Source organism: Dreissena polymorpha, chromosome 6 (genome assembly GCF_020536995.1).
Source record: "Dreissena polymorpha isolate Duluth1 chromosome 6, UMN_Dpol_1.0, whole genome shotgun sequence".
Lineage (NCBI taxonomy): Eukaryota > Metazoa > Mollusca > Bivalvia > Myida > Dreissenidae > Dreissena > Dreissena polymorpha.
In genome coordinates this window covers 58,188,175-58,202,746 of record NC_068360.1, presented here as the reverse complement: position 1 = coordinate 58,202,746, position 14,572 = coordinate 58,188,175, and the positions used below count along the sequence as shown (strand labels likewise).

At 33.7% G+C, this 14,572-nt stretch overlaps 1 protein-coding gene across 1 annotated transcript in view; it reads right to left on the bottom strand.

Moving 5' to 3' along the window:
* Window positions 1-10,781: 10,781 nt before the first annotated feature.
* LOC127835212 (propionyl-CoA carboxylase alpha chain, mitochondrial-like) overlaps window positions 10,782-14,572 on the bottom strand; it is a 55,510-nt gene continuing 51,719 nt past the window's right edge. The window contains exon 18 of the mRNA XM_052361535.1: window positions 10,782-11,715. Coding sequence (XP_052217495.1) covers window positions 11,647-11,715 — 69 coding nt within the window. The 3' untranslated portion in view covers window positions 10,782-11,646. The remainder of the gene's footprint in view (window positions 11,716-14,572) is intronic.

The following is a 14,572-nucleotide window of genomic DNA, read 5'->3' as shown; positions in this document are numbered from 1 at the left end:
ACCGTTTTAAGCAGAAAATAAACATTCTTGCTCTATAACTTGATCATGCATTGGCCAATCTCAATATAAAATGACAATTAACCTTTATGACACGGTTTATTGCACACAAGAAACACTTTGTATTGATGAAGAATGTTATTGATAGCTATAGAAAGACCCCGCAACAAACTCATGATATCATAATTACTTCCTAGTAGTAGGTTATACGATTTTCAAAAAAATGTTTCTTTATATCTGACTCAATAGTGCAATAGGTTTTTGCAATCACATACATTCCTTTAAGTTAAACAACTTTGAAAATCATCATGCCAATGGCAACTGGTTTTCAAAAAGTATTTGATAGACATACATGATGTACCCAATCTATTTCAATTATTATCGACGCGTTGAAAATAAGTTTTTTTTATTGTTTTTTTCTTTTTTGATAACTTTAATATTTATCTAGTAACAGACAGCTAGTTTAGTTCGAACAATAACGTTACTTACATGTTTATTGCGTGACACTTGTAAAAACTTCTCGGCGTTTTAGTTGTGAAATAGGAACTCGCAGGCTCTCATTGGCATGGTGTTTTGATGTTCATGTTTATAAAGCATGGTATAAGATTCTCAGTTTATTTTCAGACACCAGGCCGCGTTGAAGTCAGTGGGGATCCGGAGACCATGAAGAACATCATTGTCGAACAGGTTGGATTGAATATACAGATTAAATCTAAGTAGCCTGCAATTGTTTCCTCATAATGACTTTAACATGGGCTGTGGTGGTAAATTTGAATTTGCGTTAATTCCATTAGTGTCTTCATTATTAACTAATCGTTGATAAACGAAACGGTAGCGTTTGCCCGTCTGGTAAATGGTTTGTTGATTTTATATTAGTTGCACCTATGACATTTAATTTGGTCAATCGATCAGATTGATTAAGGATTGATGCCAAATTCAGAGCAATCATTTTGATTACCTTGTTAATAAAGCATAGTTTAAGTTTCCCTCTTTATTTTCAGACACCTCGCGGCGTTGTAATCGGTGTGAATCCGGGCACCAACACCAAATAACTTGTCAAAAATGATGAAGAGAATTATACTACAGTAGCCTGGAATATATCATTTAAATCAATTGAACATACTTCTGCGTATAACTTTTTATTGATCAAAAAGCTTTTTTCCAATCATTTATGGATTGTTTGTTGTGGTACAAGAGCTAAAAACAAGTGTTTCGTTGTGGACTATGTTTTTTTAGCTCATTTGTAAACAACGTACATATGGTGATCCTTTGGGATCGACTCTTGTTCATCTCATTAGTGCGACGTGCGTAAACTTTTCAATCACACGGTATTTCATTCTAAACCGCTGGTAACATAAAAACTTACAGGAATGTTCCGTGAGTATTCATCTGTTATTAAACTCGTTCCGGTAAGCTGCTAAAATATGTCAAAAGAGACAAAAGTATAAACCCAAGGATTTGAAATAGAATAAAATAAAACTATTTTCCCTGAAACAACATTGTTTTTTTTTGTTTTACATCGTATTGTGGCCCTTTGCTAAGGTTGTATTCCAATCATGCTCCTGGAGTTATAACAAGCAACGCCCAAGAGGACATATTATTTATACAGACTATAAAAAGTCTTCTTCTTTTAAGCCGAAACGATAAGATATTAAGAAGTTGATGTGTAATATTATATTTAAGTTTGTACCTCTACTGATTGTTTCCAAACACTCTTGGGGTCGAAATTGGCAAAGCCCCTGGGGTAACATGATTTATATAGACTTATTTGAAAAACAAATCTATGTTGACCCTCCCCCCTCCCTGATTTATGTGTAATCAGATAGTGGTGCTTTTCGCGCCACTGTGGTCTATTACAAAAACGCCCCATGGTCATACGATTTATAGAAACTATTACAGTGAGAAAACTCATGTTTTAAAGAGCAAAGTCATGAGGCGTAATATTTGGCTTGAAACATCCTCTATTGTTCTTTCACGCAATTACATTGCAAATAACGTCCCTCGGGGTAAAAATTGTCTTTGTCTGGGTATGAAGTGTGTTATGTAAACTCTGCAACCACTTTGATATTTGGTTTGGGAAATTGTGGTCCTCTAAAAAGGTTCTTGAAATCATGTCCTTGGGTTCGTAACTGGCCATCCTCTATTAGTCAGGCGAGCGATGTAAGACCCTGTTGGTTATCTTTTTTCTAAATATTTTTACTTTATACAATTATATTTAAATATATTGTTATTTGATATTTCAAATTCATATTTTGTATATGAACAGACAGAACTATTTGACATGTTTTTCTTATGAATTGATTCATAAAACTGAACTTTTCTTACATAATGCCTTATTTTGGAAAAAGGACGTAGCTCTTGCACATAAAAACAATATATAAAAAGTTGACAAGACACATCTACATATCCTATACAATATGTATTTGAAAAACAAAGTCGTGAAATTGTTCGTTCTTAACTATACTTTTTAAGACTTTTAAAGTATATTTATAAAAATAGGTAGTACTATTCTTCGTTCTTAACCGTACTTAATAAGACTTGTTAAGTATACTTTCCTGATAAAATGTTTTCTTTTCAAATGTGCCTAATAGTGTGCTAGTTGAATGAATGTGTATCAATTTTGACAAGGAAGAAAACCTACTGATTGGTTGCGATACATGTAGGTAATAATAAGATAATAAAAACAATTGTTTTACTAACTAGTTATTGAACTCATTTTTTCTTTTTGTTTCCTTTTTTTACATGTCAGTTAAATAAAACATCTTAGCAAAATTTTGTTAGTGATATGTGCCCGTCCTTTTCTATGTTTAAACGAGATTTTGATTTATATAACATTCTTTGTATGTTTTTGACTAAGAGTTCTGTTCATGAATTTTCATGTTTTTTACATGGTAACACAAACTATAAAAGTAACACTTCATTATAACATCAAATTGCTTCAACCAGTGATTTGTACGAAAATCTAGTTTTACCAACATACATTTGAAAGTGGAACTCATAAAGTTATTTTGCAGATAATGGGAGAAGAAGACATCCCAGGCTCACATTTTGAAAAAAGGTGAGTTTTTATTATGACCGAAATGCTGCAAGGTAATCTTTAAACCCTGGACAAAGTTACATTATGCTTGCTATAAGGTTACATCAATTAATTTCCTTCTATATTACATATAAAATAGTTGAAGTTCGATATCAATTTGTACCATGATCAAGCGCATACCCATTATATCACCATGCATCATTGGAAAGATAAATGCATAATCTTTTGAACAAAAATGCATGTCATTAAATTCTATACGTGCTTACTCAAAATATTTACCTTAGAATAGGCAAACCGGTTTTGATATCTGTGCAGACAACAATTTTGGCTCAAATAGTATGACCTACTTTCAAAGCCGGGAACCATCAACACAAAAAGTAGAGCACAAAAATGGCTTATTTTCTTATTGCTTACAAATATACCGTCAAGTTGATACCAAAACTAACCATTTGCAATGTATTTTAAAAATCCTAGGCAGCATGCACTCAACAATGTGTGCTAAGTATCAAACTGACTGCAAGTAACCCTAAAAACAGGAGTTCCGGTTTGGGGTTATGTGACCTATAATGCTGGGTGGGGAAAATATTGATCCTAGGTTCGATATGGTTATCATAAAATACGGCTTTTTGCAGAGGTACCTTTCGTCGCATACGATATATATGTGAACAAAATGCATGTTGTGACATATACCCCGTTTGTCAGAACATACAGTATGGAATATGGATGTTGTTTTGATAGGGAAATGCAGCAGCTAAGATGTTTGTCTTAGATAAAAACGCATAGGTTTTGCTGGCAATTTTCAAAATTGTTATATATTGTCCTCATTCAGAATGTTTTGGTTACATTTATGCCAAATAATTATAAATTTATGATAATCGAGAACATAATAAGAATTAGAATTCTCTTGCTTTGATGACAAATTTATATAAAAAATCTCATAGACTTAATGGCCAGTTAATTCCAGGTCACTGAAGCTATACATTAATTTTAAATAAAATGCTGAATCTCTTCAGTAATGATTGAATTAGTTTGCTGAAAGTGTTAGTGTATGCAGCTTAGATACGGCTCTAGCGTAGGTTTGCTTTTGGCGCAAGTCGGGTCAATCTTAAAGCTATGAAACTAGAAAAACTGTTTACACTTACAAACTTGAGATCGGTTAGGTTCTTTATGTAACTTTGTACGTAGGTAAAATACTTTCCCATTTGACATATCTAATTTGGGGAAAAATTAAGTTTCTAAAATAGAACACAAAAGTTTAGATCGAAGTATTTGGCTGTTATGTTTTTTGTATGTAGCTTACGTGCAGACCTTGTCTATTGGACAAGGCACTTGTGAATAAAAAAAATAAACATTGTTTCCGCTCTGAGACTTTAACTAAGGATGGAGATATTGCTTTCATTTTTTTGTAATTAGCGCGCCAAACGGGATAGGACAGTTAATTAAACAAAATTAATCGAGAAAACGTTGAAACATCTCGTTTGTGGCATTATCACATTTTTGTTGTTTATTTCATTTTATGTTCTGGTTTATATGTGCATATTAATAAGTAAATACTAACGAATTACAACTTCAACTATATTTTTGAGTTGTTTAAATATTGCAACGAAAAGAAAATATACGTTATACTATAGGCGGTAGAAAAATTGAGCGTGTCGTTTGGTGGTCGTTTTTCAAAGTTTAAACAATGTCATTGAACATTTGATATCGCCATGTAGTTTATTCTATAAGTGTTTTAATTATTGCTAACACTTTTTCCTTATTTATGTTGGTTCTTTTCACAGAAGGAATATGCTAAGGTGCATATATTTGAATTGACGCATTGCCCAGTAATATGTATATTTGAAAACGTTATGATGTTATTTTTTTGTTTGCAAGTTATCAATTTCCGAACAGTCGCGCAAATAATACCAGCAATTGACTCAACAAACCCAAACAAATATTATAAAAACTGATGTCACCGCATTGCAAAGAATTGAGGGGTAAAATTGACTGTATGAAGCCTTACAATAGGGCTATTGTCATTCACTGAACATTTACGTGCAAATCATATTAAACTTCACCGCCATTAAAAAAAAGACGAAATAAAGCGATGCAGGAGTTAAATTTCATTAAAATGTATTTCGCTATTCTGATATTGCCGTTTAATTATCCAGACAGGTTTTATAGGGCCTTTAACCAGAATGTTAAGTTGGTGGCGCAGAGGAATTCTAGCGAAGGGTTCACCGTCAGGTGTAGTACTGTGTATACGCTAGTAGTGACCACGACATGTTTCAAAATGTTAAAGGAAATTATTAATTAAACGCCGTTTATGACTGAAGCATTGTTTTCACTTTTCTTGCGTATGCGGGCTTTAAGATTAAGGTTTATGACTAGAGAGGAGCTTTGATAATATACACTGCTTTGGATGAAATCTTATTTCGATTTCGAGGCTTTTTTTAAATATATAGTGTTTTGCACTTCACTTGGAGACACTTCTAACGCATCACTTAATCATATCAATATAGCTCCCTTAATTTTGATCGGATTGTCTTGAAATTTGGACCAATAATAATTCAACACATATCTGATAACTCCTGAAAATTTAATTGAAATTGAAAAACAACAAAATGTAAAACTTAACAAATTAAAAACGTCACTTCAAAAGTCAAATTCGCAGACTCGTACAACGTTAAATAATAACAATGTGAAAATAAAACGCATAAACTTACACGTCGTAATAACTGACCGGCTTGCAACATGCCGATTGAGCAATTTCGCTCGTGAATATTCATACGAACCATAATGTTTTTCTTAAATTAATGTTATGTTCTTCTTGTGTAAAAACTTACCTTGAATTATGAAATTGAAATTAAATTGGAATCAAATGTATATCGCCTTTTACTACACTTGTTGATTTTTCTAACGCAACACTTTTAAAACTTACATATCTCAGTAATGAGTAAATATTTTTATTTAAAATTGCACATGTGATCATTTGACTACAGTATGTGCAAGCTAACAATAAAATCATTCATCCGTGACGATCGGCCGCTTTAGCAAGTGGGAAAGGTAGCCTGTAAAATGTAAAGTGCGCGATTGCGCTCCTGAATATTTATACGAGCTATATTGTTTTGTAAATTAACTTTGTTTTCCTTATGTAAGAACCCACCTAAAATAATTAAATTGAAATAAGACTAGAATTAATTCGCGTTTCAACATTTTCACGTGCAAAAATATAGAACTACACCTACCCCACGTGCTAAAGCGTACAATCGTCACGGATGAATGATTTTATCGTGAGCTTGCAAAGAACGTATGTAAAAATTTAAATCAATATCTTTACTCGTAACTGAGATATTCAAGATTGAAAAGTGATGCGTTAGAAGTTTCTCCAAGTGTATATAATCTTTAGCTTGCTTGTTAAAATTCGGTTTATACATGTATTCTAAACATTGGTCGTACAAGACATCTGATTCGTGCTCTCCTAATCTCATCCTGAATATATACATTTACCAAGTGCAAAAAGTTAATAGGCCGCCAAAACGTATGCATCATTTGAATGTTCTGTACTAATAGCGGACAAAGTTTTAAAAGCAACACAGAAAGCTCGTTTGGTATAATAAGTTTCGGATGCAAGTCAAAAAATAACAATCTGCTTACATCGGCTAATTTGCAAATGACAAATCGAAGAAAAAAAGGAAGATACACGTCCTTTGCATTTTTATCAATTTTGCACAACAATTGCGAATTTGAGAGATATCTGTAGGTATTTTACGAGATTCAGGTTTGTAAACACAAATGCCTTGCGTTTAAGCACGAGCATCACGATCGATGACAAGTGACTAATCGTGTTTGTTTTTTTACATTTCAGGCTAGGATAAGGTATGATGCGTGCTCTTGCCTTATGGCGCGATACTTAGCGCTCGATTGCGATCTGTTATCGATTTAACAATTACAATTGCAGAACCTGACACGGTCTGAGCCTCAATTAAGATTCGATTATGTATGGTACGTTGGGAGTGTTTTGAATTGTTTCACGATTGGGGATCGATTCGCGGGATCAACGTGATCAGGTTCTACAAATTAGTATGTTCTTGTACGAGGTAATACAAAAACTTATGTTTATAAACAATCAATGCGTTCTGTTGCGATTGGATACGACTATGGTTGCCATATCTTTCACTATTAAATCGATTGTTTCACGATGATTGCCACGACAGGAGTCGAATGATATTAATACGGAATGATTGACTAGCATCTTCATTTATTCGTAATATTGAAGTAGATTGAACCGGAACGCGAAGTCTTTATCTATAGTCTAAATCGCAAAGATTTGTAAATACGACTATAAAAAGGATTGTCGCTCTTTATGACAATACACTACGATTTAATACGAAGACACCGATGTTCAATCAATTAGTCGCATTCGTTGGAGTATCACCCAACCAATTAACAAATTTCCACGATAAACACGATTGAAAAAAATTATTTCAAGATCTGACAATACACGTTAAGATATGATACGATGGCCACGAAATAGACAATTAAAATTGATTTTGACTTAAATTGTAATTTTATCAACGTAGCTGGTAAATTAAGCATTGTCCACTATTTGACAGTGACTATCATTGTGGCATTTCTGTTATTTCCTTATGAACAATAGGATTAATTAAATGTCAATATCATCATTGTTGAAGTTCATTATTAATGTCTAAGCATTATTTACGTTATAAAGATAACATTATCATTGGTCATCATCATCATCATCATCATCATCATCATCATAATCATCATCGTCATCATCATCATCATCATCATCATCATCATCATCATCATCACAATCAGTATGTTCAGTATGTTCAGTTTCATAATCATCTAAATTATCGAATGTCCTTTGTAAATTAATTATAGAGGATGTGGTGTTTAGTGGACTATGAATGTTATCAAGATTAATCCTGATCTACAGATATTGATCAAACCATGGATGACCATTTCACTAGGGAATCAGTATAAACCGCATGTTCCACAGACCATGACTCGTGTAAAATCCTTGTCTTAAGAATTATGGTCAAACCATAGATGACCATGGTACTAGGGCATAATTACAAACCACATGCACTACGGACCGTGATTTATGTATAATCCTGGTTTTAAGAATAATGGTCAAACCGTTAATGACCAGGCTACCAAGGCTGCAATAAACCACATGGCCTTTGAACTTATTTGACAATGGTATTTTTACATGGGACTTATTGAGATGACCATGGTCAACAGGGCTTCTGTAAGGTTAAACCGCAGCATGAAACATAGTTAAACAGCATAAAACAGTATTTAAGGTTAACAATTGTTTGGAAAGCATGGTTTACACTTTTATAACAGGTTCAACTATATGAAGACTGCGTGTTTGTTTAATAAAGTTGTGGATTTACGGCCCATTTATAAACGGAGATCGGAAAAACTTTGTTAAACCAAACTTTTGCAAACTTAAGTACCTTTGTTCCTTTCAAATACTCAAGTTTATGATCGAGATAAAATGCTTCTTTGTGATCATTTATTGATGTTGTTGTTTATTTAAATATTCCCATTTCTTTCATTGATAATATTTGCTCAAAATAGCCTTTACCATTAGATCTTTTCATGTTCCCATGTTTGTATTTTTGTTTTTCCCCATGTCAACACTGAATTTTGTGGTATTTAAAAAATGAAGTTTTTCACAATGTTATTGTTTTTCCAAATTGATTTTTTAAATTCTATAATACAAATGAACGGCAATCAGTACACATACTTTTACAATGCCTAAAATCGATACCTAAACATAAACAAACGTACAAACATTTTTCAAAATCCCATTCAGAAGATAGGTGAAAAATCCCGTTGGTCACAAGCCCGAAATATGCTTATTAATTTCATAGTGTTAAAACGCATTTTGAAGCAAAAACAATTAATTATTAATAAAAAAACACTGTTATCGCATAATTGATCTAAAGGGTCAAATCTTAAAGGAAAAGGGTACTCAAGTTTGCGAAATTTCGGTTTCGCAAAGTTTTCCCGGTAGCCGTTTTTTGTGCGGTATGTAACGGCATATTTAATACAGGCTAGTTTATAACAACAGATGCAATACTGTCGTAATTTCAAGATGAATGTCTTGTGATAGTATACTGTTGTTTCCTGAGATGCACACCGTTCAACTACTCTCTTACTACGGTAGAAATGATCAATAGCTAATAACCGAATTCGTATTTAGATGCTCATGTTTACACTATTAAAATTCTATAAATTATAACAAACGCTCAATTTTTCTCTTTGTTTGTATTGATTTTTTTTTCATAATACACGATGTTTATCCACCCAACTACATTTTTTTTCAATTATCCATTTTAACCAGTCTGTAAACATGTAATCAGATAACACAATGGTTTCCTACTGGGAACTATAATATATGTTTATATACATACAAACCATGTGGGCTTGGCTTAAATGTAAGAATATTATATAAAACAATACAAGAATGGACTCGTTAACCATGCCAGTTTTTTCAACATTCTTTTATACAACATTATAAATTGATTTTTCTTTATACATGGAACAAAACTTTATTGTTATCTTTAACAGAATCTTAATCAAACAAAAATTGACAGACATGTTTTGTGCTATTGAACATATTAATTTCGTTGATTTTTGTAATAATCATACCATTACATGAGAAATGTAATTCATAAAACTGTATATTACTGATATATAACTTCATTATTTAAAACAGACAGAAGAAACAACAAGCCCACCCCACCCCCCTAAACTTCGTTTGTGGGGGTATAATTATAACTAAAATGACTTTTTCAGACAATAGTCGCGTTTAAACACATTAATAACAATTAGGTAATAAAATATGGACCCTAAATAACTAACTGGAAAATGGTAGGCGCAATTTAAAACTCCAACATTGAAAGGGACAGTAAAAAAAATCTTTTTTAAATATAAACATGAGTACAAATATTTTTTATCTTTAAATATGGTCATTTATCTCCCATATTATGCATCTCAAAGACAGATATTCACAATTTAGCATATGTAAATTCCTGAAAATATTCCAAACAACCTCAAATAGCATACATATATATTGCTTTCTTTCACAGTCAATGGATCTTCTATTGTTAACCACATATTCTTACATACAAATCATACAATAAAATCAATAAGGAATCATCAGTGTCCATGCCTAGAAATCTGATAGGCCTTCCTGGCTTTCAGGAACATTATTAAGAAAGTTCCTGAGAGAAAAGTTAACAAAATTCTTATCAGTAACAATTAGTCAAATGTTTGTGAAGATAGGCCAGAAAATATAGAAAAAAAAGCTGGCAATGAACAAAACTCGGACATATGAGGGACCATGATAATCATGATTATCTTTTTGCCGCCTGATATCAGAGTAAATAGAAAAGCTTATAAACTGGTTTTACATATGTGATATATGTAACAAACAAAAGTATGCACAAAATAAGGTCCACACATAGTTCATGGCACTGTTTTATAAATAAAAAGATTTTCCTACCATGCTGGTATGCAATCTAAATATAAAATCAATACAAGCACAAAAATAACAGCCCTATTCAATAACAACTACATTTAAAATACATGAATACTATGGATTTAATATCAACCTCATCCCAAATAAACTGTGTGTTTAATGGAGACCAATTACACGCAACACTGAACATAGAATCATAGACATAAAACATAACACCCAAAAGACACAACACAACTAATGCAATACTATTGTATGTTTATTATTATGGATAGGAAATAAAACAAAAAAAATCTGCTTACTTTCTATACATCAAATACAATATTCTGTAAATTATGCATGTTCATTTGAGATACCTCGAGTCTTTCAAACATATATTATTACATTATACTCTAAAAAACTGATGGTTGAAAGCACAGTCTAGGTCCTCGAAAAGGGTTTGATCAAACTGTAGCTACACATGTAAATAGAGATGTCTTTACAACAAGCCAGAGGCTTACAACCAACTTTTAACAATTAATAACACACATAAATCTCAAGAACAATCTCTGGCAATTTATATAGGTTACAATATACTAAATCTTTTTGAATGCAATGCTTTACTCTCTAAAAACATGAACTTCATTTATAAGAAGACACAATGCTCTGTAGGGGCACTTGCCATGACTTTATTTTAGAATGTTTCTTTGTGCATGTGGTAGGGAAAACATTGATGTTTAACAGAAATTCACTCATTTGCTTTAAGGTTGGAGACTACATGAGACTTTGACAGATGGCGGGAAACTCTCATCCACTGGTAGAAAGCCGGTAAATAGATGGCTGTAAAACAGTGACCGCTGATTCGTGTTGAGTTCTTTCTTGCAAAACGCATGACCTATCTTTTTTATTGTTTAAATCAACTCGGCTTGGAGTGCTCTTTAAGAAAAGGTATGGGTATGAGGGTGTCTATGCGCAAAAGTTTGACTTTATTTTGTGTTAAAGTTATTGCTTTCACATTTAATTTGTGTAGGAAATCTTTTTGTATATTGTGACCTATAGATGGTTCCCTATTGAGAAGTCTGTTAGATCAGAGTAACCTCCCTTCCATAATGACAGTCTCCATGACGACAGTCTATTCCAGCTCAACCAAGATGTCTCCCTCATCAACTGTGTCCCCCATTTTGTAGTTAACTTTCTTAATCTAAACAGAAGAATATGAAACAAAGTTTAATTTACTGGCATCTTCTTATGTAACATGTCACTCACATATTGCATTTTATTTCTAAACCAACTTTCTACACACAGCCTGTCCACACCGACTTTTAATGACTAGTGTCAAACTTACATACTGACAACATTCAGAGATTATTTCAATCTACAGTCTGAAAACACTACAAATTTACGCCATATCAACATAATGATAACACTAAAATATTTACGTTAAATCCACAGACTGACACCACTGGGAGACTTGTCTATCCGTTGTATTGGCCATCTTAATGAATACATACGAATTTTGGAAGTGAACAAGAGCTGTGTTCGTAAAACACAAAGCCCCCTACTGAGCCGCTTTGAAGCCATATATTTTACCTTGGACCTTGAAGGATGACCTTGAACTTTCACTTCTCAAAATGTGCAGCTCCATGAGATACGCATGCATGCCAAATATGGAGTTGCTATCTTTAATATTGCAAAATTTTACTTTTGACCTTGACCTTGAAGGATGACCTTGACCTTTCACCACACAAAATAGGCAGCTCCATGATATACCCATTCATGCCAAATATCGAGTTGCTATCTTTAACATTGCAAAATTTGACCTTGAAGGATGACCTTGACCTTTCACCACTCAAAATGTGCAGCTCCATGAGATACACATGCATGCCAATTATCAAGTTGCTATCTTCAATATTGCAAAATTTTGACCTTTGACCTTGACCTTGAAGGATGACCTTGACTTTGACCTTTCACCACTCATGTGCAGTTCCATGTGATATGCATGCATGCCAAATATCAAGATGATATCTTTAATATTGCAAAATTTGACCTTTGACCTTGAAGGATGACCTTGACCTTTTACCACTCAAATTGTGCAGCTCCATGAGAAACGCATGAATGGCAAATACTGAGTTGCTATTTTGAATATTGCAAAATTTGACCTTTGACCTTGACTTTGAAAATGACCTTGACCAATCACCACTCAAATTGTGCAGCTCCATGAGATATGCATGAATGCCACAAGTTGCTATCTTATATATTGCAAAATTTGACCTTTGACCTTGACCTTGAAGGATGACCTTGACCTTTCACCACTCAAAATGTGTAGCTCCATGAGATACACATGCATGCCAAATATTAAGTTACTATCTTCCAAATTGCAAAATTTGACTTTTGACCTTGACCTTTGACCTTGAATGATGACCTTGACCTTAATTATTCACCACTCAAAATGTGCAACTCCATGAGATACACATGCATGCCAAATATTAAGTTGTTATCTTCAATATTGCAAAAGTTATGGGCAATGTTAAAGTTTCAGGTGGACGGACGGACGGATAGACTGACTGACGAACAGACAGTCGAACAGTTCAAAAACTATATGCCACCCTTCAGGGGCATAAAAAAGTTATGGCGAAAGTTAAAGTTTTTAGACGGACAGACAGATGCCATATATTTGACTGTTGACCTTGAAGGATGACCTTGACCTTTCACCTTTCAAAATGTGCTGCTCCATGAAATACACATGCATGCCAAATATCAAGTTGCTATCTTCAATATTGAAAAAGTGATGGCGAATGTTAAAGCTTTCGGACGGACAGACGCCATATATTTGACATTTGACCTTGAAGGATGACCTTCACCTTCACCTTTCACTTCTCAAAATGTGCTGCTCCATGAGATATACATGCATGCCAAATATCAAGTTGCTATCTTCAATATTGAAAAAGTTATGGCCAATGTTAAAGTTTTTGGATGGACAGACAGACACTATTTATTTGACATTTGACCTTGAAGGATGACCTTGACCTTCACTTTTCACCACTCAAAATGTGCAGCTCCATGAGATGCACAGGAATGCCAAATATCAAATTGCTATGTTCAATATTAAAAAAGTAATGGCCATTTAAGATTTCGGACGGACGGACAGACTGACACACTGACTGACTGACTAGACTTACTAACTGACGGACTGACAGACAGTTCAACTGCTATATGCCACCCTACCGGGGGCATAAAAAATACAAAAACATGCATGTGTTTTCTTGGACATAACAACGAAATCTACATTTAAATCTGCAATGTTTGTCAAAAAACTTGCTAGACTAAGCTCCCTGTAGTAATCTGTTTCATGGATAATTGTCTCATAGCCTCAGCCCTTCTGATTGGTTGCTAAGATTTGTTACCATGAGCATGTGCTTGTTATAAACAAGAGCTGTCACCATAGGATTACTTATGCCCCCTATGAACGCTTGATAGAAGTTATGAGCATTTTTTTAAACCTAAACGCAGATTTCGAAACCTAAACGCGGACCCTAAGTTCAAGGTCAAGGTCACAAGGGTCAAAATTTGTGTGCGTTTGGAAAGGCCTTGTCCATATACACATGCATACCAAATATGAAGGTTATATCTCAAGGGACATAGAAGTTATGAGCATTTTTCAAAACCTACACGCAGATTCCAAAACCTAAACGCGGACCCTAACTTCAAGGTCCAGGTCACAGTGGTCAAAATTTGTGTGTGTATGGAAAGGCCTTGTCCATATACACATGCATACCAAATATGAAGGTTATATCTCAAGGGACATAGAAGTTATGAGCATTTTTCGAAACCTAAACGCAGCTTTCGAAACCTAAACGGGGACCCTAACTTCAAGGTCAAGGTCACAGGGGAAAAAAAAATTGTGCATATGGAAAGGCCTTGTCCATATACACATGCATACCAAATATGAAGGTTATATCTCAAGGGACATAGAAGTTATGAGCATTTTTTGAAACCTAAACACAGATTTCGAAACCTAAAAGCGGACCCTAACTTCAAGGTCCAGGTCACAGTGGTCA